At 37.7% G+C, this 25,267-nt stretch overlaps 1 protein-coding gene across 2 annotated transcripts in view; it reads left to right on the top strand.

Moving 5' to 3' along the window:
- DENND5B (DENN/MADD domain containing 5B) overlaps positions 1 to 25,267 on the top strand; it is a 234,482-nt gene that overhangs the window by 97,305 nt on the left and 111,910 nt on the right. For both annotated transcript variants that reach the window (XM_006895083.1, XM_006895082.1), the window contains 2 exons: positions 998 to 1,107; positions 21,837 to 22,503. In XM_006895083.1, the coding sequence (XP_006895145.1) occupies positions 998 to 1,107; positions 21,837 to 22,503 (777 nt within the window). The remainder of the gene's footprint in view (positions 1 to 997; positions 1,108 to 21,836; positions 22,504 to 25,267) is intronic.

Below are 25,267 nucleotides of genomic sequence, written 5' to 3'. Positions count from 1 at the left end.
AAATAATTCTAAGATCTTGTTATTTAACATCAACTTTTTTTCTTTAGGAGCTTAAGAACTTTCTATATTAAATATTTTATGAAATGAAGATACTTGGAAACAGTAATGCTTATGGGAATTAATTTGGTCTATTAGAGTATGAAGCTGAGAGCTACTATTGAATTTTCTCATGTATAATAATCAAGTATATAGCTTACTTTAATCATTCCAGGATTTTAACAGTTAATATCTTTTCAAAAGTTAGTATGTTTATTATGGTCTGTTAGACAAGGCTACTTAGTAATGATGGTTTTTACATATAAAAGCCTGGAGATACAATCACATCTATCAGAGATGCTTGTGGAAACTCAAGCAAAATTTCTTCTTTTAGCACTTTATCATCAGATCTGACCATAAAAATTCAGAATCATAAGAATTATGATAAGTTTAAGGTAGTTCAGTGTGTTTTATGTATTTCTATAGAGTATGAAGGGAGTGGGTTAGTGGTAAGGAATTGCGCTTTCAATGCAAAGGTAAGTGGTTCAAATCTACCAGCTGTTCTGGGGGAGAAAGATTGGCAGTCCTCTCCCCCGTGATTTACTGCCTCTGAAAACCTACTGGAGGGTCAGCAATGGGTTAGTTCTGACTGTGCAGTACACAACAACAGCAACATGTAGTTGTGAGGATTTGAGGGTTTTTTTCCTTAAATCACTACATATTAAAATAAGGACAGTAATTAGGCAACAGTCAGGCGTATATTCACATATCTTGATTTTTATTATCACCTTTATAGCTAGAATTTTAAAATTCCATTCTGAGATTTTAAATGAGGATTGCTTGTTAATGGTTCTTTTTTAGTTAGTTGTACATTAGGAATTTTAAAACTCAGATTGTTTGAGGTAGAAACTGAATCAGATTTCACCATTATTTGCCAATGCGTCTGTAAAATGAAAATCAAGCTATGACATGCTTTCTTAGAAAGTCTAGATATTAACTAATTATTTATTATTTGTTGTAGGTGAAAATTTTGACCAGAGCCCTCTGAGAAGAACATTTAAATCCAAAGTTCTTGCCCATTATCCTCAGAATATAGAATGGAATCCTTTTGATCAAGATGCAGTGAACATGGTATGCTTATTTTTGCTTTCTTCTCCATCCTTTACACTTTTCTTATACTGTGTTAGAACAATGATATCAACTGTATTTTGAGGGTCAACGTTACCTCATTTCATTTAGTACTTTATGCAACTCTTTAAGGGATTGTCTTCATTTTATAGATTTGGAAACAGAAAATCAACTTATTACTTTGGATGGTTTTCTTAGCGGAGATGATTTTCCTTCATCTTCCTCTAGTGGATTCATTGTCCTGTAAGAGGATGTGGGGTTCTTTAGTTAATAAAACATTTACATTGAAAATAGCACTGAGTCTCACAGCTAATAATAAATGTCTACAGCAGATCCTTAAATGCCAGCAGGGTCCCACATGGTGGACACGCTTCAGTCGAGCTCCCAGATTTAGACACCAAGAAGGAGGATTGACCGTCCACTTCTGAAATAACAAGCCTTTTAAAAACTCTATGAATAGTAGAGGAATATGGGTCTGTAGTATTAGAGGTAGAGCTCAGATTGGAGGCCACTAAGAAATGAGAAAAAACAGCTGCAAACATTATTAATAATTGGAATGTGAAGTGTACAAAGTACAAATACAGGAAAACTGGAAGTCACTGCTACAATGATTTATTGTAGAGATTTTAGATTGATGTGATGAGTTACTAGTGGTGATTAAAATTCTTTTTTAGAAACTCTTAAAAATAAGATAGGCCATAGTATTAGATCATTTATCATTTCAGAAGGATCTTTCTTAGAAGCTGGTATGGTATTTAGGACCCCCATCCTAATTACATAAATCAGAGAGCCTGAGTGAGCAAGTTCCTCTTCAAGCATGTTGGTTTTGTTGTTAGGTGCCATCAAGTCCGTTCTGACTCCCAGTGACCCCATATGAACAAAAGATCTGAACTTGATCCTGTCTCACGCCGTCCTCATCATTTCAGATGTGCTCCAGTCCACTGTTACAATGGCTGTGTGAATCTATCCTGTTGAGGGTCATCTTGTCTTTCTGTGATCCTCCACCCTTCCCAGCTTTGATGTCCTTTTCCAAGGACAGGCCCCTCTGACAGCATAGCCAAAGTATGTGAGAGGAGGTAGCACCGTCCTTGCCTTGAAGGAGTACCTTGGTTGCATTTCCTCCAAGATATACTTGTTTGTTCTTTTGAAAATTTATGGGATATTCTGTATTTTTCTCCAGCACCACAATTCAAAGGCATTGATTTTTCTTCCTTTGTCTTATTCATTGTATAACTTTTAGATGCTTAGGAACTAATTGAAAAGACCATTGCTTGGATCAGGTACACTTCAGTCTTTAAAGTGAAAGCTTTCCTCTTTAACCCTTTGGAGAGGTCTTTGGTGAGAATCAGGCATTATTGGCACAGAGATGTCTATAGATAGATTAAAATACTGTAATCAGTGTAGTTTTGTTTGGTTTTAATGAAAACATTCTCAGTGGACCACTTTAAAAAGTAGAGCCAAAAGGAATGAACATAAATTACTATTTGGTAGGTGCCTACTGTGTACTTTATGTGTATTATTTTTATATACATGCTTATATGTACCTAGTGAAAATTCATACATTTTACTAAGATTAATAGCTTGCCTGATATTATACAGTAAGATTTAGAGCTTAAATTGTAATTATTTTTCCTCTCTAGCTAGCATTTCTTTGACTACATTGTTACCATAAGGTGAGATACATTTGCCAGTGATGGTAAAGATGATGCAGGATAGGGCAGGGTTCAGGTCCATTGTTCATAAGGTCACCATGAGTTGTAAAGGACCCATTGACACCTAACAATTACAACAACCAAATGGACAAACAAATCTGTCCTGGAGAACATACACCCAGGATGTTTATTAAAGGCAAGGATGTTTCGCCTTTCTCTAACTTACTTTGGGAGGAGCCAGTCTTGGCAAAACAATATCATCCTGGGAAGGGCCCAAGAAAGAAAAGAAGACCCTCAATAAGGTAGATTGACAAGTTCACTGTTACAGCTGGTTTGAGTATACGAGGAAGCATGTGAATGGCACAGGACAGGGCAATGATCAGATCTGGTTTTGATTGGTCTCTATGAGTCTTGGTCAACTAGATGGCACCTAAGAACAAGTTAGATGGTGAGTCCTTGAGACATGCCCCAGAGGACTCCTATTCATGGCTGCTCTCAAGGTCGTAAAGGTCACTCTCACCTCTGTATATACTTATCACCTAAAAGCTCTTTCAGACAACTCAAGTCAAGCATTGTTTGTAACCCTAAGAGTCATTAGGAAGGAATATCAGGGACTGCCTGTGTTAGCTGAGTTTCAGTCTGTTTGTGATCTTGATCCTTGTAGTAATTTGCAGCTGGTCTTCCTGATCTGAATTATTTTAAAAAGAAAAATACTTAGCTAAAAACAAAAATAAAAACAATTCCATTTTAGGGGAGCTCAGGTGGCCTAGCAGCAAGAAGCTGCAACTACAGTCCCAGAGGTGCACGGTTCGAATCCACCAGATGCTCTGCCGGGGAAGGAGGGGCAATCTCCTCCTGTACCAGTCAGATCTGATTTGACGGTACACGCACACAAAAATAATAAAATAAAATGGAAAAAAAAAACAATTCCATTTTAAAAAGATATAAAGAATAACAAGTTATAGAAGAAAAACTCAAAATTTAAAAAAAAATGGCTGACATGGAACCATTTCAGGAAGTGGCATAAAATCAAGAACCAGTGGTAACAAAGGAAGATGTTTTGCCCCTTTATTCTATGTTTTAGTTACAGGGTTGAGTTATTGAGTAAATAATTGTACTCTTTCACTTTTATTTCCAAAAAATGGAATTAAAAAACTCGAGTAAAAAAAAAAGCCAATTCTTTTTGATACAATGACTGTATCACCTCTATCTTCTTTTGATTCTTCCTGGATCAGTCAAGATTTTGCCCATAGCATCTCTCAATACCTCATCTCAAAGCTTGAATTTCTTTTTCAGTTCTTTCAGCTTGAGAAATTCTAAGTGAGTTCTTACCTTTTGATTTCTTAACTCTACCTCTTTGTGCATTTTGTTATAATTATTTGCTTAACTTTTCTTGAGCTGCCCTTTGAAATCTTCTGTTTAATCTCTTTTACTTCAGCATTTCTTCCCATTGTTTTGGTTTCTTTACTTTCTAATGAAATTTTTAGAGTCTCTTTTGACATCTGTTGTTTTTCTTCTTTCTCTTCCTTTTGCTTTCTTCATATATGATATTGTTACTGTCTTCTTACGACTCATCTTCAATTATTAGTGTTCAATCCTTTCATCCTATTCATGACATGTTTTTTAAATTCAGGAGGGATATACTCAAGGTTGTATTTTGATTCTTGTAGACTTAACTTTCAGTATGGACTGAGGCTCAATGTCAAGAAGACAAAGATTCTCACCACTGAACCAATTGGCAGCGTCAGGATGGATGGTGAAGAGATTGAGATTGTTCACAGCTTCAGTTTGCTCGGCTCCACAGTCAACACTCTTGGCACCAGCAGTCAGGAAATCAAAAAGTGTATCATGATGGGAAAGTCTGCTGTTAGGGACCTCTCTAAAGTACTCAGGAGCAACGGTTTCTCTCTGGAGACTAAGGTGCGCCTGATACAGGCCATGGTCTTTGCAATCGCTTGTTTTGCATCAGAGAGTTGGACAATGACTAGGGAGGACAGAAGGAGAGTGGATGCTTTTGAGCTGTGGTGCTGGAGAAGGGTACTGAATGTACCCTGGACTGCCAGGAAAACAAACAGATTCATCTTGGAGAGGATTAAACCAAGCTGCTCCTTGGAGGCAAGGATTCTGGGGCTTCGTCTGACATACTTTGGACATGTTGCCAGGAGGGACGGGTCCTTGGAGAGGGACATCATGCTTGGGAGGGTGGAGGGACAGCGCAGGAGGGGAAGACCCTCTATGAGATGGATTGATTCGGTGACTGGGGCAATTGGGATGGGTGTGTCAGAGGCAGTGCGGTTGGCGCAGGATAGAGCAGGGTTTAGAGCTGTTGTGCATAGGGTCGCTATGAGTCCTAAACGACTTGACGGCACATAACAACAACAACAGGCTTAACTTTGATTCTTCATCTTCACACTTCACACTTCATCTTCAGGCTTCACAAGTTTGATCTTGCACATAAGTAATTTTAATGATTTTCTCAGACCAGTCAGCACCTGGTCTGGTTTTGACTGCTGATATTAGGCTTCTCCAATGATTCTTTAGAAGGATGGAGTTACTCTGAGTCCTGTGTAGTTCATCAGGTGAGGTCTATGTGTATAGTCACCATTTGTGTGTGTTTTTTAAAGGTATTTGCAATGAGTAAATCATTGATTATACAAAATTCATTCGGTCTCCAGCCTCATTTCTTTTACCAAGTCCATCATTTCCAACTACCAGTCCTTTTTTTTTGTTTCCAGTGTTGGCATTCTAGGCTATTATTATTAGTAGTAGTAGTATTAATGCATCTTGATTTCATGTTCTTTCAGTTTCAGACTGTGTTAATGTAAAAAGGAAACCCCTATTCCCAAATGGGATTACATCCATAGATAGAGAGATTAGGATTCTGACACATGTTTTTATGGTATATAGTTTAGTCCATGAGCAGTACAACTCACTAGAGGCTGAGTCTAGACCTCCCTGTAAGAAGGGATTGTTAGCATGGCAATTTTTATAAAAACAAATGCTATGGAGCTTGAGACTTTAAACTGGATTCTTTGTAGCATAAGACATAATTTTTCCCTATTGTTACCCTAAACAAAAATAATCTGAGATTCCATTTTGCTGGAAGTTAGTACTGATAGCACCTTTAGTGAGAACATACCAGTAAAAAGTTATCTTTATGAAATATGGAGGCACCCTGACAAGTTTTACACTAAAATAGTCAATGAACGGCAGTGACAAAAATAGTTTCTCACTTGCTTAAGCCAGAAAATTAATAGCAAGGTTTTAGAGAAAAGAGAGCATATAAATGAAGCAATGGAAAATGGAATACGAAAATAATGGATTATAACACTTAATCTTCTTAAATTAGTAAGGTACTTCAAAGTACAAATTTTGTGACAAATCAGAATTGTACACAAAACTGGTTTCTTACCAGTTGGTGCCTATTTGGAATTAAACACCTTTCTTGGTATGTTGTCTTTTTTTCAATCATGTAAATGAATAAATAGTGAGATAACTGTTGTAGATTTTGCTTCTATGTGTAAAACATTCATCTTAAGGCAATTATCACCTTCTTTGATCTACCTTTGATATTTCTTTCACCCTTCAACCCAATACTATTTTATATAAGCAGCAAAAATTCCCTCAGAAAGATAACCACACAGGCTTGTGTTTTGATGCTTAAGCACCACACAGCATTTTGTTTATTGCTGCAAATCTAAAAGGATTTGCTGGCATTCTTGAAAATCTCGGGAAAGCTTCCCATTAAACTAGACTGCATTTGGATCATAGATTTACTGCTCTTAATTTCCTCTTTGATTTATTAGTATGTGCATTTGTATGAAGCTATAATTTATTCCTGCCTAAAGGTATAAAGCTTTTGTTCTTGCTTTCAGCAAAATCTTAACTCCCTAGTCATTTCCTTCTGTAATTTAAGTTATTCTTGCAGCATCCAGCAGTGATACATTCAATAAGAGTCAGTAATTTACACAGAAATTAAGCACCCAAAGGAGTGAACTTTGTTAAATAAAAAATTCAATGTGTACATTTCAAATATAATAAATAAACTAGAATCCCAAATACACTGCAATTGATTTCTGAGTCATAGCAACCCTTCATTGGCTTTGTTGGGTTTTTTTTTCCATTGGTTTTTTGAGGCCGTTAATCTTTATGGGAAGAGGCTGCCCGTTTTTCTCTTTTGGAGCAGCTGATGCATATGAACTACTGACCTTTCAGTTCTCAGTACAATATGCAACACATTATGTCACGAGGGATACTACAAATAGACTAGGAAAGAAATATAAGTGGCAGGTGAAATTGTGGCTGAATTAATTATTCTTTGTACACTCTTTTGGTTTATGATCCAGAATATTTTATGGGGGAAAACTGAAATACCAAAACAGAGTAATACAATACTTAGTCATATATATGCCATCTAGAACTAACATACACAAATCATTACTTTTCTTTTTACATGAAATAAAGCATTTCAAACTGAATGGAAGTGATTTTTCCCCCTCCATTTTTCACATATCTTTGAGGTAATCTTCATATTTATTTCCCTTTGAGCTGTAGTGCTGGAGAAGAGTGTTGAGGGTACCATGGACTGCTAAGAAAACAAACAGATTCATCCTAGAGAGGGTTAAACTGGGCTGTTCCTTGGAGCCAAGGATCCTGAGGCTTCATATGACATACTTTGGACATGTTGTAATGATGTCTTTGGAGAAGGACATCATGCTTGGGAGGGTGGAGGGACAGCGCAGCAGGGGAAGGCCCTCTATGTGGTGGATTGATTCAGTGACTGGGGTAATCGGGATGGGTGTATTGGCACAGAACAGAGCAGAGTTTAGGGCTGTTGTACATAGGGTCACTGTGAGTCGCAAGCAACTTGATGGCACATAACAACTACGGTTGTTTATTTACTGTTCTCACAGTTAGAGCTTACACTTAAAAATATGTTGATGTTGTAAATGTATCATATATAGCAGAACCAGCAAAGGTCAAAATAATGTGAACTTCTGAATCATAATCAAACACACTGAAAAAATTAGTTGCCAGTCCTGGTTAACAGAAGATGAGGGACATCACTGAACCTTTTTGATGTCTTGGAGGTCATCAAGGTCAGTTGGCATAATGTAGTTAACGTAGTCCACAAACACAGTGTTGATGTCCTACTTGTTAGTTGCTGTTGCGTATGACTCATAGTGACCCTATGAACAACAGATATGAATCCTGTCCTATCCAGTACCATCCTTACAATCTCTGACACACTTGGGCCCATTGCAATAATTGTATCAGTACATCTGGTTGAGGTCTTCCTCTCCTTTGCTGTCCCTTCAACTTTCCAAGCATAATGTCCTTCTCCAAGGAATAGTCTCTCCTAGCAGCATGCTGAAAGTATATGAAATGAAGCTTCACCTTCCTTGCCTCCAAGGAGCACTCTGGCTTCACCTTCTCCCAAGACATACCTGTTCTTTGGCCAGCCCATTGGATATTCAGTACTCTCCTCCAACACCACAGCTTGAAGCCATCAGTTTTTCTTCTGTCATCCTTATTCATTGTCCAACTCATAGATGCATAACAAGTGATTGAAAAGACCATGATCTGAATCAAAGCACGTTAGTCCTCAAACTAACGTCATTGCTCCTCAGTAATTTGGAGAGGTCCCTGACTGCAGACTTTCCTTGTGTAATACATCTCCTGATCTCCTAACTGCTGATACCAAGTATATTCATTGTGGATCTAAGTCAGATCAAGTTGTTGACAGTTTCAGTCTTTTTTCCATCTATCATGATGTCACCTAAAATTTCAGTGGTGAGAATTGTTTTTTTCCTTGACATTGAGGTCAATTCATATTAAAGGCTGCAGTATTTGGTCTTCTATGTTCAAGCCCTCTTCACTTTCAGCAAGTAAGGTTTTATCATCTGCATACTGAAAGTTAACGATGAGTCTTCCTCCACTCCTGATGCCATGATCTTTTTCAGAGAATCCAGCTTCTCAAATAATTTCCTCAGCATACAGATTGAACAGGATTGAACAACCCTAACATACAGATTGAACAACCCTAACGCATGCCTTTCTGCATTTTAAACCGTGTACTCTTCCCTTGCTGTTCAAGCAGCAGTTTCTTGGTGTAGGTATAAGTTTCATATGAGCACAATTAAGGGTACTGGAATTCCCATTCTTCTCAATATTAGCCATAATTTGACATTATCTATGCAATCAAATGCCTTTGCATACTCAGTAAAGCACAAATAGACATTTTTCTGGTATTCTCTGCTTACAGCCAGGATCCATCTGACATCAGCAGTGATAGCCCTGGTGCTACAACCTCTTCTGAATACAGCTTAAACTTCCGGTAGTTCCCTGTCAATGGAACTAGGTAACTTTGAATGATCTTCAAAGTATTTTGCTTGCATGTGATAGTAATAATATTTTTCAATAATTTCCACATTCTTTTGGATCACCTTTCTTGGGAATGGGAACAAATATGAATCTCTTTAGTCAGTCGGCCAGGCAGCTCTGTGCTTCTAATTTCCTGGCATAGACCGGCTACATCTGTCATTTGAAACATGTCAATCGGTATCCCATCGATTCTGGGGACTTTATTTTTATGCCAGTGTTTTCATTGCAGCTTGAACAACTTCTTCCTTATCATTGGTTTTTGATCATATGGTATTTCCTGCATTGATGAATAGCAACGTGGGACTTAAAAGTTTACAAGCAACTATCTTAGGTGCATCTCCTGTCTCGTAGACCTGAACAAAAAAAAAAGGAAGGAAAATCAAAGATGCATAGAAACAGTCAGTCCAGTGGCCTCATGGACTGTGCAAACCTTACCTTCTATCACTTTGAGACTAGAAAGACTAAATGCCCAGCACCTCAGAAGAGATGGTCTTAGAGTAGGAGGAAATGTGGAGCAAAACTCTGGGGGAAAACCGTAAAGAAGAACAGGCTTGGTGGACTGATTAAAGCCCCCTGAGACTATGACTCTTAATCACCCTTTGAACCTAGAACAAAACTCATCTCTGGCTCAATTTTAAGTCAAACAATAGACAGGCTTGTAAAGGGAACCAGCCAGGCACTAACTCCTTAGAATAACCAAATATATAAGGTCAAAAGGGCAGCATTTACTTAAGATTTAAAGCCCTGAAGGCAGGATAGGGTTGGAAAAAAGGATTAATAGAAGTAAGAATCATATGGAAAAAATGGGAAGAGTGTAATTACAATGTAGGTATTGTAATTAATATTATAACCCAAAATGTGTATGAGTGGTTGAATGGAAAATCTATTTGCTTTATAAACGTTCACTCAAAACACGATTTAAAAAACAATGTTTTGAACCCAGGTACTCTCGGGTGGACAGGTGGTTAAGGGGATATGCTGCAGCCCAAAGACAGGTAGTTTCAATCCACCAGCTGCTCTGCAGGGAAAAAAAAGACAAAGAGGCAGGCCCTTCTGTGCAATTTGCAGGCTCTGAAGGCCCACTGGAGGGGCACCTATGAGTCACTTTTGACATAATGGCAATGGGAGAAACAGAAACTGTTAGGAGGGAAGTGTCATCATTGTTGGTTTTTATGGTGTTTTGTTTTTTGGGTTTGTTTGGGGTTTTTTATTTTAAGCTTATATTGTATATTGTCATTTTCTTTTTTTTAATTTTTTAAAAATAATTTTAATGAGCATTTACAGAGATTTTGGATTTCCATTCATTCATTGCTGCACTTCTCTTCCACCTCACCCCCCACCGCTTTTGGGGTTTTTTTTAAGCCAGTTAAATGGGAAAACTTCTGCTGGCCTCGTCAGTAGGGAGGAGGTTACACTCAGGCTGTTTGACTCCATCAGTGTCTTCAGGGGAGAAAGAGAGGCACTCTCCTCCCTTGTCCTTTGCAGCCTCTGAAAACCCACAGGCGAGTTAACTAAGAGTTGGCTCGAAATTGAAGGCAATTATTTTAAGTTTTGAGTTTTTTTATGAGAAACAATGTTTCTGTCTTGTAAACCTATCTTAAATTAAACCTCTGACATGACATTCTGGTCAGTTAAAAGAGTAGCTAGAGATAGATAGTTCCCACCTAATCAGCTTTGACTCATGGTGATCTTATATATCAAACCGAAAACACCAAGCCCAATACCACAGAGTTGATTCTTTTTCAAATCGACACCATAGGACAGAATAGAACTGCCCTGTGAGGTTTCCAAGGCTGTAATTGTTGAAAAGCTGAGTGCCACTTCTTTATTCAAGGAGCAGCTGGTGAGTTCACACTGCTAATCTTTCCGATTTCTGTGCTACTTCAGCTCCTTGATGGGATATGGTCCCTGCTCCCACATCATCTTCAAGTTGCCCAGCTTTGTGACTTCTGTGCCAATTCATCCATCAAGTCTCTGTCACTTTTTTGACCTTCTGCTTTACCATACATGTCCTTTATCAGTTTGATTCCCTCTAATGATATGTGTCCAAAGAGCCCTGGTAGCATAATGAGTTTAGTATTGGACTAATGACCAAAAGGTCGGTGGTTCAAAACCACCAGCTAGAAAGTCTACTTCCATTAAGATTAACAACTTTGGGAAACTCAATAGAACAGTTCTATTCTGTAGTCACCATGAATTGGAATCAACGTAATGATAGGGAGTTAGGCTTAGGTTTTTGAAATGATATATCCAGAAAAAGTAACTTGTACAGTGTTCAGTTGTGGTACATAAAGTTTTCATTGATTTGGTTTTGGAAGGAGATCTCTGTGCTCTTTTTACCTCCAGAAGCGCTGATGAACTTGTCCACCATGGATGACTTGGCCAGTATTTAAAATAGTAAAAGCATATTAGCATCACTGCATCACCCTAGACACCGCAGTATGACAGACTGACAAATGGGTGATGGATTACATGAGTAATAACTATTTCAGAGCCATTTATAATTCACTAAGCTCTAAGTTGACAGTTTATAATTTAGAAAAAAATTTTGTTGTTTCATCGTAAAATCAAAGGACCAAAATCCCACAGCTGTCATGGCGATTTGACTCATAGCAACCCTCCACCAGATTTCCAAAACTGTAAGTCATTGTAGGAGGAAATTGCCCACCTTTCTCCTGCAGAGCAGCTGGTGTATTTGAACTGCTGACCTTTTGGTTTGCAGTGCAACATGTAATGCACTATATTGCTCTAAACTGGGCCTGTTGCTTACGAAGTCCGCCTGTTTCCTTAATACTGCATCTGGAATGTTCACTGGCATCTCAGACTCGGCATATCCAAAATAAATTCACAGTATTTCTGCCTCCTTTAGTAAGTGAATAGTACAGCTCTCTGCTTAGGTACCTAACCTGAAAATCTAGAAGTCACCCTTGAACCAACTCCGTTTCTTACCTTTGTCCTCATCCAGTCAGTTACCTACTTTTTCCCATTTTCACCTGCCCACTTTAGCCCAAACTTCCTATCTCAGTTTCTGCAGTACCTCTCTATTTGGCCCCTGCTTTTGTCTAAGATATTCTTCACATTACTGCTTCTGCTTATGGTGCTGTTTTTCTCTGGAAGATTCTTCCACATGTTTTGAATTCTTATTTGATGCTTCAGATTTTTAGGTGCTTTGTCATCTCTGTTTCTATAGCATCTTGGACACATTCCACAGCAGCACTTATCATGTTATTTTATAACTGTTGACCTGTATATCTGTCTTTCTTTCTAGATTGTAAACTTCCCAGGATAAGGGATTTTTGTCATACTTGTCTTTGTAACCGCCAATGTCTAATGCAATATTAGGGAACTGTGGTGGCCTAATCTTAAGAAGCTGCACCACCATCCCAAAGGCATCCAGTTCAAATCCACCAGCTGCTCTGTGTGATAAAGAATGGTACTCTCCTCTTGACAATGAAACTGCCTCTGACAGCCCACTGGAGGGAGACCTGTGAGTGGTGCCAACTCAGGAGTACACAACAAATGAAATATATGTTAAAAAAAATCTAAAATCAAAGAAGGGCAAATAGAATAGCTGTTTGATAATATTGTGAATAATTTGTACTTTATTTGTGAAATGAAAGGGAGATTATGAACCACATGGAATTACAGGGAAATGAGAAATGGGATTGTTAAAATTCTAACCAAACTGACTGTGAAAGGATCCAGAAAGCAGATAAAGACATTTGTTTGCCGAGCCCAGGGAAGTGAACTTGTTTTGGCCAGGTGGTTGGTTGTTACCAGTGGCCATGTAGCCACCAGTGAGAACTTAAGGGTCAGTAGTTTCAGTATGGGAGGATAAGCTAGAGGGTGGATGTTGTTACTGAATAGCCATACTGAGTGACATCAAGAGATTGTTCAGTGCTGCAGTAGGCAAGTCTTCATCCCTATCTCAGGGTTTCTGGATAATAAACTCTTGTTATGTGCTATCTAGTTGATACTGACTCATAGCTGATCCTCCAGGGGGTTTTCAGAGGTAGTAAGTCACAGATGAGAAGACCACACAACTCTCTTCTACAAGGCATTGGGTGATTTGAACCAAGTGCCTCAGGGTTAGCAGTGCAACTTCTTACCACTAAGAACTCCCTATAAACTCTTTTGTTGTTATGTATCATCGAGTCAGAACCAATCCATAGCTGACTCTCCAATCAGGTTTTCAGAGGAAGTAAAAATCACACATGAGAAGATTAACCATCTTTGTCCCATGGAGCAGTTGCTGGATTCAAACTACATGCCTTCAGGCTCATTGCATAGCTCCTAAACCACTAGGCCACCAGAGTTCCTGACAATTCATACAGTTCTTTCTTTCAAAAATGAGAAAGCAGGTGATGTTGTTTTGTGCTGTCAAGTTATCACAACAACCCTATGAACAGTGGCTCTGAACTTTGCCCCATCCTGAGCCATCCTCACTCTCTCGGACACATCTGAGCCCATTGCCACAGTCACTGTGACAGTCCATCTCACCCAGAGTCTTCCTCTATTGCACTCACTCTCAACCCTTCCAAGCGTGATTTGCTTCTCCAAGGAGTGACTACTCCTGACAGCATGCCCAAAGTATGTCATCTTTTTTCATGGTCCAGCTCTGAAATGCATAGCAAACAACTGAAAAGACCATGAGCTAGATCAGGCACATCTTAGTCTCTAGACTGACATAGTTGCTTTTTAGCATTCTGGAGAGGTCTCTGGCCGTAGATTTTCCAAGTGCAGCTCTGCTTTTGGTTTCCTGACTGCTTCTGCCAAGGGTGTTGGTTGTGGATCCGAGGAAAATAAAATTGTTAAGAACTTCAATCTTTTCTCATCTATCATGATGCTGTGTAATGGCCAAGTGGTGAGGATTTTTGTTTTCTTGATGTTGAGATACAGTCTATATTGAAGGCTACAGTTCTTGATCTTCTGCAGCAAACATTTCAGGTCCTTAGTTTTCATAAGCAAGTTCGTGTCATCTGCATAACACAAGCTATTAATGAGTCTTCCTCCAGTCCTGATAGCACTTTCTTCCAGCCTCTCCAGTGATCTGTTTAGCATACATATTTAAAAGGTATGGAGACGTGATATAACCCTGATGGTATAACTTTTCTTGACTTTGAACCATGCAAGTGTTCCTTTGCTCTGTTCAAACAATAGTTTCTTGGTCTAGGTATAGATTTCACATGAGCACAATAAAGTATTCTGAGATTCCCATTTTTCTCAGTCTTAACCACAGTATGTTGTAATCCACATAGCCAAATGCCTTTGTATGGTCTATAAAACACAAGCAGACATCCTTCTGATACTCTATTTCAGTCAGAGTTCATCTAACACTGGCAGTGATATCCCAAGTGCCATGGCCTATTTCAAACCCAGCTTGTATTTCTGGCAGTTCTCTTGTCAATGTACTGCTCTAGTTGTTTTTAGATAATCTTCAGCAAGAGTTTGCTTGCATGTAATATTAGTGATATTGTTTCCACAATATCATATAATTTCCACATTCTGTTGATCACCTTTTTGGGGAATAGGAATAAATATTATTCTCTTTCAGTCAATTTGCCAGGTAGCTGTTCTTCAGATTTCTTTGTACAACCTGGGGAGCACATCCAGTTCCTTCAGAGAAGCACGAAAGTCTTCTTTTATTACCATTGGTTCTTGATCATATGCTGCTTTCTGAAATGGTTCTGTGTAAAATAGTCCTTTTTTGGTACAGTGACTCCAAGTATTCTTTCCATCTTCTTTTGATGCTTTCTGGATCATTTAAGATTTTGCCCATAGCATCTTTAAGTATTACAGCTTGAGACATGAATTTGTTCTCCAGTTTCTTCAGTTTTAGAAATTGCAAGTGAGTTCTTCTCTTTTGATTTTCTGACTCCAGCTCTTTACACATTTCATTAAAATACTTTTGTCTTTGGAACTGCCCTTTGAAATCTTTTAAAAGAAACTCTTTTTTTTTTTTAACATGAAAATATCTTTAATACCATGACTTGGAACTGACCCATAGGTGACCCTCCAGTGGATTTCCAGAGGCTGTTAATTGAACGGGCAGCTAGTGGATTCAAAATGTGTGCTTTTGAGATTGCAGTGCAGTTTCTTACCATTTAGCCACCAGACCTCAATACCAAATTAAAAAACACTACTACCTAGTTAGATCTGACTAATGCTTGACCCTCCAACTTGTAGGTGGCTGTAAATGACATGGAAGAAGATTGTCAGTCTTTCTCCCATGAGGCCACTGGTGGATTCTAACAGTTTTCCTTTAGGTTGAAATCTTCTTTTCTTTTTTTTTTTTTGAAATCTTCTTTTCAACTCTTTGACTTCTTTATTCCTTCTCTTTGTTTTGGCTTCCCTGTGTTCTAGTGCAATTATTCAGCATTTCCTCTGACACCCACCTTGGTCTTTTCTTCCTTCTGTCTCAGTAATGGCACTTTGTTTTCTTCGTAGATGATAATTCTTTGTATCATCCCACAACTCATCTGTTATTTGTTCACCAATCTTCAATGCATCAAACCTGTTTTTGAGATGGTTTCTTAAATTCAGATAATATAGACTCAAGGTTACTTTTTGGTTGTGTTGGGTTTGTTTTCATTGTCTTTTGCTTTAATTTGAACTTGCACTTGAATAGTTGATGGTTTGCTCCTCGGTCAGTACCTGGCCTGGTTTTCACAGCTGATAATGAGCTTCTCCAGTGATTCTTTCCACAGATGTAATCAGTCTGATTCCTGTGTAGTCCATGAGGTGAGGTCCATATGTATAGTCCTTGTTTATGTTTCTTATAGAAGATATATGCAATGAATAAATCATTAATTTTACAAAATTCTATCATTCTATCTCCAGCCTTATTTCTCTCACCAAGCCCCTATTTTCATCTACTGATCCTTCTTCCTTGTTCCCAAATTTGCATTCCAGTTACCAGTTTTTATTAATGAATTTTGGTTGTGTGTTCTCCAAAAGTTGGTAGAAATCATCTATTTCCTCCTCTTTGACTTTAGTTGTTGATGCATGTATTTGAATGATAGTGATATGAACAGGTCTTCCTTATATACATAAAGATAGTATACTGTAACATTGTTATATTTCAGGGTGCATCCATAAATGGTCTTTTTGACTATGAATACAACTTTATTTTTCTTTTTCACTCCTGATTCAAAGTGCCTACTGCCATTCCGTCCAGAGAAAGCAGTAGCATTACCAGTTCATGTTTCTTAGATTAGAAATATCTTACTCTGGTTTTGATTTGTAGGAAGAGAATTTGAGGAAAATTTTTACATCTGTTATTGGTAGCACAGAAAGCCATTCTTCACTTTGAGCACAAGTTTTGGCAAGCTTTTCCTGTAAATGTTTGAATATGTTCTCAAGAAAACTATGAACCCTCAAGGGAATATGTGGCAGCTGTTCAAACACAGTTTGAACTATAATTTTGTGGTTTTTAATATCAGAAAAGAATATCAATTGCATGTAAATCTTTATCTTGAATGTAGAGATCATTATATTTCCATATTACCCACTTGATACGAAACGAGAACTATCATCTGAATCAAGATGATCTAATCTGATCTTGTATCCCGGCTTTTTTTTTTTTTTAAATTAATTTCCTGGAAGATTTATTCATTAATTTAAGGAATGCTTATATGCCATGAATTTTGTTAAGCAAAGTTGAGATTAGCCTGGATCAAAAGTGGACCTCTTATTACAATTTGTATTTACTATAGCAGTTTTGTCAAGTAAGTGTTCATTCATAATATCAGCAGAAGATCTCATTGATTTATCACTATGATGAAAGCAGTTTTAATTTGAAGACAATTAATAAAAGATCCTGACATGGCTTTTCACTACACGGATAATTTTCAATATAGGGATACATTTCACTATAGGTTTAGGTATTCATGAGTTTTTACCTCCTTTTTATTAATATACAAAAATGTATATAGTAATAGAAATCTTAACATATATAAATATAATTAAGTGAAGCTATCTTAATTATTCTGTGATGGAAATATTTTAAGATTTTTACTGGAGTTATAATGCTAACCTCCATGAATTTTATTTTTCGTCCTTTTTGTTAGTCACTGTGTTTTACGTTCCTGAATAAAACATACTTCTATGCATGGCATTCTTAAACATTGAAGGTTATTTAAATATGGTGCTACTCCTCAAGTAGTTTGGAATCTAGAGAGAAAATAAATTTAGAGAATAATCTCTATAACCTTATATATTTCTATACATAGTGGTATTAGTAATGGTTATTGTTAAGTGCCATTGAGCCGAGTACTCATATGAGTATGAATCCTATGAACAAAAGATCTGTTCTATAACTATCGTTGCTTCTCTGATGTTCATAGACTTTCCAGAGGCCTGTTATTTAAGAAGTGGATGCCAATCTTGCTTCCAAGCATGTCTTAATCTGGGAGCTCTACCAAACCCTGTCCACCATGAGTTATAACCATTATTATATTTGACACACCAGTGTTACAGCTTTCAGTTATCACAGGAACCCTAGTTATCTCAGTACAGCAAGCTTAAAGACTGGTGCTATACCACTTAGAACAGTGTTCTTCTCAAACCAACACCAGGCCTGAAAGTTGCAGGCCCAAGGGCCAACTGACTTTTAAATACAAAGGCCTGCCCCCAGGTCCTGATTGACTTAAGCTTCCAGCCCACATCTGATTGTTAACGAAATTTAGGCTGATTGTTAAGTAAATCCAGGTGATCTGTCAGTTTACACAAAATTATGAGATTGTGAACTGAAATAAAAAATGGCCAGTTTACACCCATCTTTCAACAAAATCAAGAGAACCCACCCTCCAGAATCCATCTGCTTCACACATGAGCCTCCAAACTGGAGACTTAGTCAGGGCCCAACCTTTTAAATACAAAGGCCTGCCCATCAGGTCCTGAGTGACTTAAACAAGAAGCTTCCAGCCCACAGCTGATGTAGCACAAGACTTTAATTGCTTCTACATTCAATAAATATTTTTTAGATGAGAAATAACATTTTTAATGACATGTAAAAGATGAGAATAACATTATTTCATAGGGCAGTTAAGGAAAGTACATTTTAGTAGAAAGCTAAAAAAAAATTAATAGGAGTGTCTTGGTTAGCAGTTGCTTTGTAATAAAGTCTTAATACTTAATGCCTTAAAATAGAAACTTACTAGTTTTTCCTATAAAGACCTTTGTAGTAAACTCAGCTTTGCTGTTGCAATGTAAAATGCAGTTGTAGAGAGAGTAATGAATGGAGATAGATATTCCTGGAGAATGTTCCAGGAAAATTTTATTGCAAAAAGAGGTGACAGATTAGATTTGACCCTAAGAGCTATAGTTTGCTAACTCTTAATTTAGAACAATAATTTCAGTATTTTGCTTAAGAATCTGCAATTTGGATAAAGTTTAATGGGATAGACGTCTGCTTGGTTTGATGTCAGATGGGACACATCAAAGACGAAGAACAAGAATCATCTGAAGGCTTGCTCCATCACATATCTGGTTTTTCCTGGGAGCATAGCTGGAGTTCCTTTTCTCTCTGTGCAATATCTCCATATTGTCTTTGCAGCATTGCAGCTTAGCCAGACTTCTTACATATCCTCCAAGGGTTCCTAGGGTAAAAGACTGGTTAGGATATTACAGTCAGAGAGTAGGTATATTGGCTTTTCTATCCTAAGTTCAGCACTCATCGGGTGTTCACATCACTGTTCTAACTAAGCTGGAGCCACTTTAATGGTTTTTTTTTTTTTTTTTGTAAATTAAGTTTTATTAGAACACAGCCATACCCATCTCTTTACTTGTTGTCAGTGGTCATTTTTTTTGGTCCCTTTATGGCACAGCAGTTGAGTTAGATAGTTATGACAGACTTTATGGCCTACAGAGCTTGGAATATTTGGCTCTTTACAGAGAAATTTTCCCAACCCCTGGTCTAGTACACTCAATAGCTCACCCAGTTTCAAGACTATTTTTCGTGATGAAGGAGTGGCAAGACTCTGAGGATAGTATGATTTTGTGGGGTTAATTTTTTAAAATACAAAATTGACACAAGTATTGTGTCATGGTGGATCTCTAGAAGTTTTCAGCATAAAGTACACCAAATTTTGACAGTATCCTGGGTGTATTCAAGGAGAACATTATGGCCATTGTTGCTACAGCAGTGTAGGTAAGCCAAAGAGAAAGAGCAAATGATGACTGAGAAGCTGCTGGGACCATGTCTTCTAGGACTTATAGGTCTTTGAAGGACTTTAGATTTTGTGAGATGTGAGAAACCTTTTTAGAAGAGTAACAATATCTAATTTGTGTTTAAAGCTACGACAAGAATCCCATCAGTTGTCGATAGAGACACTAAGAGTCATAGTCAACCCAACAGCACCTGAAAACAACGTTTAAAGAATCGCTTTGGCTTTTGGGTTTAGACAGGACAAAACACTGGTTAGAATGATGTTATATTTATCCAGGTGGGAGATGAAGGTGGTTTAGATTAGGGTAGTAAGGAGAAAAATATTGTTGCTATGTACTGTCAAGTTAGTTCTGACTCATAACAACCTTTTTTGTAGTAGAATATAAAAAGATACCCAGCCTTGCACCATTCTTACAACCCTTGATGTGTTTGAGCCTGTTTTTGCAGCTACTTGTGTCATTTCACCTCCCTAAGGATCATCTTTTTCTTTTGAGTCCCTGCCATACAGAGCATAATGGCTGGCCTTTTCCATGGATTGATTCCTTCTGATAATAATATCGGAGGTAAAGTCTTGTCGCCCTCACTTCTAAAGTACATTCTGGCTCTACTTCTTCCAAGACAGATTTCCTCATTCTTCTGGCAGCCCATGGTTTATTCAGTGTTCTTTGTTGACACCATAAATCAGAGACATCAATTCTTTTTTAGTCCTCTTCATTGATTGAGCAGCTTTTGTACACATATGAGACGGTGGGAAAGCATCATGGCTTGAGTCAGGCATGCCTTAGTCCTCAAAGAGACACCTTTGCAATTGAACGTTTGAAAGAGGTGCTGAGCAGCAACTTTGCTGAAAGTAATGTGGTGTTTGATTTCCTGAAAGCTGTTCCTATGGCATTGGTTGTGGATCCAAGCAAAAAGAAATCATTGACAATTTCAGTCTTTTCTCCATTTTTCGTGATGTTGCTTATTGGTTCCATTGTATGAAAATTGTTGTTTTCTTCCTGATGAGGTGTATAGTCTTTGATCTTCATCAGTAAGAGCGTCAAGTCCTTTTCTATTTCAGTGGCAAGGTTGTGTTTATGATTGTTAATTATCGTCCTTCAATTTTGATGCCACATTCTTCAAAAAGTCCAGATTCTTTTAACTGTGAATTATAGCAAATTATGGATACTGTTGCAGACTGGGAGTTTCAGGGAACTTAATTAATTCTGGTCATGTAAAACCTGTATATAAACCAAAAAAAAACAATTTTTTCAAAAAGGCAAAGATATGTATACTGTGTAGTATAAGCGGGCAAGATAGATATCCAGTTTGAAAGGATACAAGGTATATACTTACTCAGTCAATTTGCTGATTAATGTATCCTAGCATAGCACTTTCCATATACTTTATATTAGGATTTTTAAATTTTTCTCCTTTCTTACAAGGTTGTGAGTTGTCTAGGAGCAGAGACCATGTGAATCTTTCTCACTGTTACATTATCATTACAAAACCTACTCACAATAGATCCTAGCTAAACATTTTTTACTGTTTGAATGAAGGGACCCACAAATTGAATTGCACTTGATTGATTATGTAGGGATTTGGGAGAACTTTAAATATTTTCAATATTACTAAAACTGAAACAAAAAAAATAGTGTAGTACCATAGGATAAAATGATTTCTCTGTGAAAAACATATTACAGTACAAAAGTAGAAAGGGATATATAAAATTAATATTAATATAAAATTAATAATATTGATTCCTTTAGTGTATTTTTAAATTTTTTTAATTTAAAATGTTTTTAAAAATCAATTCTACTTTCTTGTATATTCTAAGCCCCTTACTTATAAACACTTTTTAACTCTTCAGATAATGTATATCCAAGTTTAACATAATCTAGGTAGTTCACATGCCATGAGGCATAATCCTTGATGAGAATAACCTAGAAAGAATATCTACTTTGAACCCCTTTACTTCAGTAAATAAGAAATCTTTCCCTTTTAAAAGCTATTTTCTAAAATGAGTGGTTATAGGATTATAATGTTCAGAATAGCAAGGATGAAACTATTACATTTTCCTTTTCATACATTTCCCTCATTTATCAAGTGAACCTTCACTTATTATTACTTCTTGCTCTGCCACATTATCATCATTAATAATTAGTATTAAGACGATCAATATTTGTAAAGGTACTTGAATGCTTTACCTTCAAGTCTTTGATATTTTAGAAAAAGAAACTAAAGCTGAGAAATTACATGGTTTGTTCAATGTAACATGGTTGTTCAAATGGGGACTGAATATGAGATTTTCTTGTTCTCTGTAGGATCCTCTTACAATGCAGTAATAATTTCCCTCCATACTTGTATATATAATCACTTTAAGGATAATTTTATTTGTATGTAAATGAGGTACTTATAGTATACTGTTGAATCTGGATAAATCCTATGTCCTGAGTCATGCTCTGTTGAAAAACAAGCACAAGCATATTTTTCTGGCTTGAAGCTGTTTGTGTACTGGATTCTGATACGTTTTCCCCTTTTTTCCACAGTTGTGTATGCCTAAAGGTCTGTCTTTCAGAACACAAACTGACAACAAAGATCCTCAGTTCCACTCCTTTATTATTACCCGGGAAGATGGCTCCCGCACTTACGGTTTTGTTCTTACTTTTTATGAAGAAGTTACAAGCAAGCAAATCTGCACAGCAATGCAGACGCTGTACCAGATGCACAACGCTGAGCATTACAGCAGTGTGTATGCTTCGTCCTCCTGCAGCATGGACTCACTGGCAAGCAGCATTGATGAGGGAGATACAACTTCTCTTTTGAAACTCCAGAGATACAACTCTTATGACATCAGCAGAGACACTTTGTATGTTTCCAAAAGCATATGCCTGATAACACCGCTGCCTTTCATGCAGGCCTGTAAGAAATTCCTCATCCAGCTTTACGAGGCAGTTACCTCACAGCAGCCACCACCCTTGCCACTTGAGAGCTACATCCATAATATCCTTTATGAAGTACCCCTTCCTCCTCCAGGAAGATCACTGAAATTTTATGGTGTTTATGAGCCCGTCATTTGCCAGAGGCCTGGGCCCAATGAACTGCCTCTCTCGGATTATCCTCTTCGGGAGGCCTTTGAGCTCCTGGGATTGGAAAACCTGGTGCAGGTATTTACCTGTGTCCTTTTAGAGATGCAGATACTTCTCTACTCACAAGGTAGGTCTTACCTGAGTTTTTAATTTTTGAAAATACCTTGCTCCCAACTCTCGTTTCCTCTCAGCTACTTGGTTTTTGTGGATTATATTTTTAGAACCAAGTAATTCATGGTCAGGAGTCTTTTCCATTTGCAGTAAAGCAGAGCGAGTATGAGTGAGACTAAAAGCTGAGACATTGCTTTTCTATGAGGTGGCAGTGTCTGTAGAGAAAAACAGGAAGGAAAACAAAAGCATTTGCTTAACTAAAAATTGGATGTGTTTTTATTTCAGGGAAACAAACTCCTTTCCCCCTGATAATTACAAATGAAATCTGCTCTTTTTTATAGTGAAACCCTGTTAATGCAAGAACATGTAGACTTGCCATTCTTTCCTGATTAGCACTTTCCTGTGCTGACATTGGAAGGGAGTAAATGAAATTGTTGGCTCTGCAGCTTCCTGAGGCAGTCAGCTTTGGATCTTTGCCTGCACAAGCATGGCTTGTGAGTGAGAGCGGTATGCAGGCATGAAACAGACATGCCTTTCCTGGACCTAATGCTTCTGCCAGAGTTGTGTGGGATTTTGCTGGGTTTTGTTTTTGTTTTCTTTTCATTCCAGAAGGAAGTTATCTTTATGCTATAGTTTGCATTCAAAGTCATCATAGCATATACTTAAGACACTAACAAAATGCCATTTTATTTTACCAGTTCATTCATGATGATTCAGGCTCTGAAACTAGAGTACTAGTTCCAGTCTAAATAGGAATTTGCAGAGGAAGTAGAGGTGCTGTAACCTAGTGGACAGTTAATTAAAGGGAAATAAAAAAGGATACTACTGCATGGATGGACTCTTTGAAAATTATGTCATTAATATTTGGGTTAGTGTTTTATCAGCTTGTATTTAGGCTGACAGAAATGTAGTGCAATCTCCTAACTGCTGCCATCAAGCTTATTTTTACCACTTTGGTGAGGTTGGGTTTTTTTTTTTTCTTTTTTTTCTGTTTTGAATTAGAAGTCAGGCTGAGCCAAGTAGGCTATATTTGTACTTCCCCATCTTGTGTGTATGTTGACACTTATTTGTGTGTTGACAGCCTTTCCTGAGGTTGTATTTTCTTCAGTTTATCCCACATGTTTTGATAATATGTTCCAATGTCTTGTTTTTTGTTGTCAGGATTTCCCTCCCCACCCCACCCCCATAGCAAATCTTAATTCTTTCCTTTTCTCTTGCTCTCACTTTCTTGATATCCATCATTATTTTTACATCACACTTTTGTGTCAGAAAGTTTGTAATAATTCTCTCTTCCTGTTTGCTTCTTCTTGAAGGAGAAGAGGTAGACAAGTTCCTAGAATGGATAGGGGCTTATAGCTTAATGTTCTTATTATATTTGCTCTTGAGAAAAGTGATCTGAAGTAATCTGAAGAGAGGCCTCTGGTGGCCTAGGCATCTAGTTCACATCCACCAGCTACTCTGTGGGGGGAAGATAGGCAGTTTTCTTTAGTGCAATTTACTGCTTCTTAAAAAAAACACACAACAAACCAAAAAAAACCACCTCTGGAGAGTCAGGTATCTTCTGATGGTATAGTCTATAGTGAGTTGTACTGCTTACCTGATGCTGAGCCTCTAGTCTATGGAGTTGGAATCTGTCAGCTGTTCTGAAGGAGAGACATGGGCTGCCTCCTCCCATTGGCAGTTTGGTTTTTTTTTATTATTAAATTTTATTATTTTTAATGAACATTTACAGAGATTTTGGGTTTCCATTCATTCATTGTTACACTATTTTCTCTACTACACCCAGTTCAGTCAAAACCGGTTCTAATTAATCTTCTTTGTCATTGTGTCTTTTGCCATTCCCTGTCACTCCTCCCTGAGAGAGACTTCACCCTGATTAATAAGGAAAAGAGGACGGCGTATTCTCTTAGCTACTTCCTGCTGAAAAGGGACACTGTAGGTTTCAGGGTGAAGATATTCTCTCACTACTCTAAAGGGCCCCTTTGGCTATAGGAAATACGTAGACTATTGAGGAGGTTGATTTTGGAATTTGGATGCACTGTTATCAATTGTGCTTGGCCGTACATGTTCATATCATGGAACTATTGCAGTCTAGAAGACACAAATTTAACTAATAAGTTAAAAGTACATCAGTCAAAAATTAAAAAGCAATAATATTCCAAGTAGAGGTTCTAATAGTAGCACAAATCAAGTTACAGAGGGAAGGTAGTTCTTAAAATAAAAGGCCTATTGGCTGTCACTTTGTCTATTATAGTATAAAGGTTAGGAACCACAAGGTGTAGAGGCTCGACTATGTCATTTATTGTTCTTAAGTCCTGGAGCAAATTCCATCTACCACTGAGTTATTTTACAGCTCAGAAGTCCGCATGCAAGGCAGAGGTGAAGTAAGGAACTGCTTATGAGGTTTTCCGTTAATTCCAACAACTAAGAAATAGTGAGAAGAGTTGGGACCTCAGAAGGCTTTTAGGACCAAATAGTAGGTTCTTGTGTCCAGGAGAAAACGAATATACTTACCAGTAATGTTAATGGTCACCCACATCTCTTCTGGAAGGATCTAAATCGTTGAAGCATCCTCCTTTGTTTCCAGCTGGGAGCTGGGGCCTGTCAGTGCTGTCAGCCACGAGGACCTGATGTGGGCCACCCTTGCCTAAGTGTCCTTCAGAGCCACACTTAAAGCAAGTGAGTGCGAGCTTCCTCTATACTCCCTTGCCTATCTGTGGCTCTCGTCTGTGACACTGTCTACTGAAGTGGCCCAGCTTTCCACAGTGGAAGCAATTCTG

The sequence above is a fragment of the Elephantulus edwardii genome, unplaced genomic scaffold, assembly GCF_000299155.1.
Source record: "Elephantulus edwardii isolate Elephantulus edwardi_28Jun2011 unplaced genomic scaffold, EleEdw1.0 scaffold00157, whole genome shotgun sequence".
Taxonomy (NCBI): Eukaryota; Metazoa; Chordata; class Mammalia; order Macroscelidea; family Macroscelididae; genus Elephantulus; species Elephantulus edwardii.
Note: the sequence above shows the minus strand (reverse complement) of the source record. Positions and strands in the feature narration are given on the sequence as shown.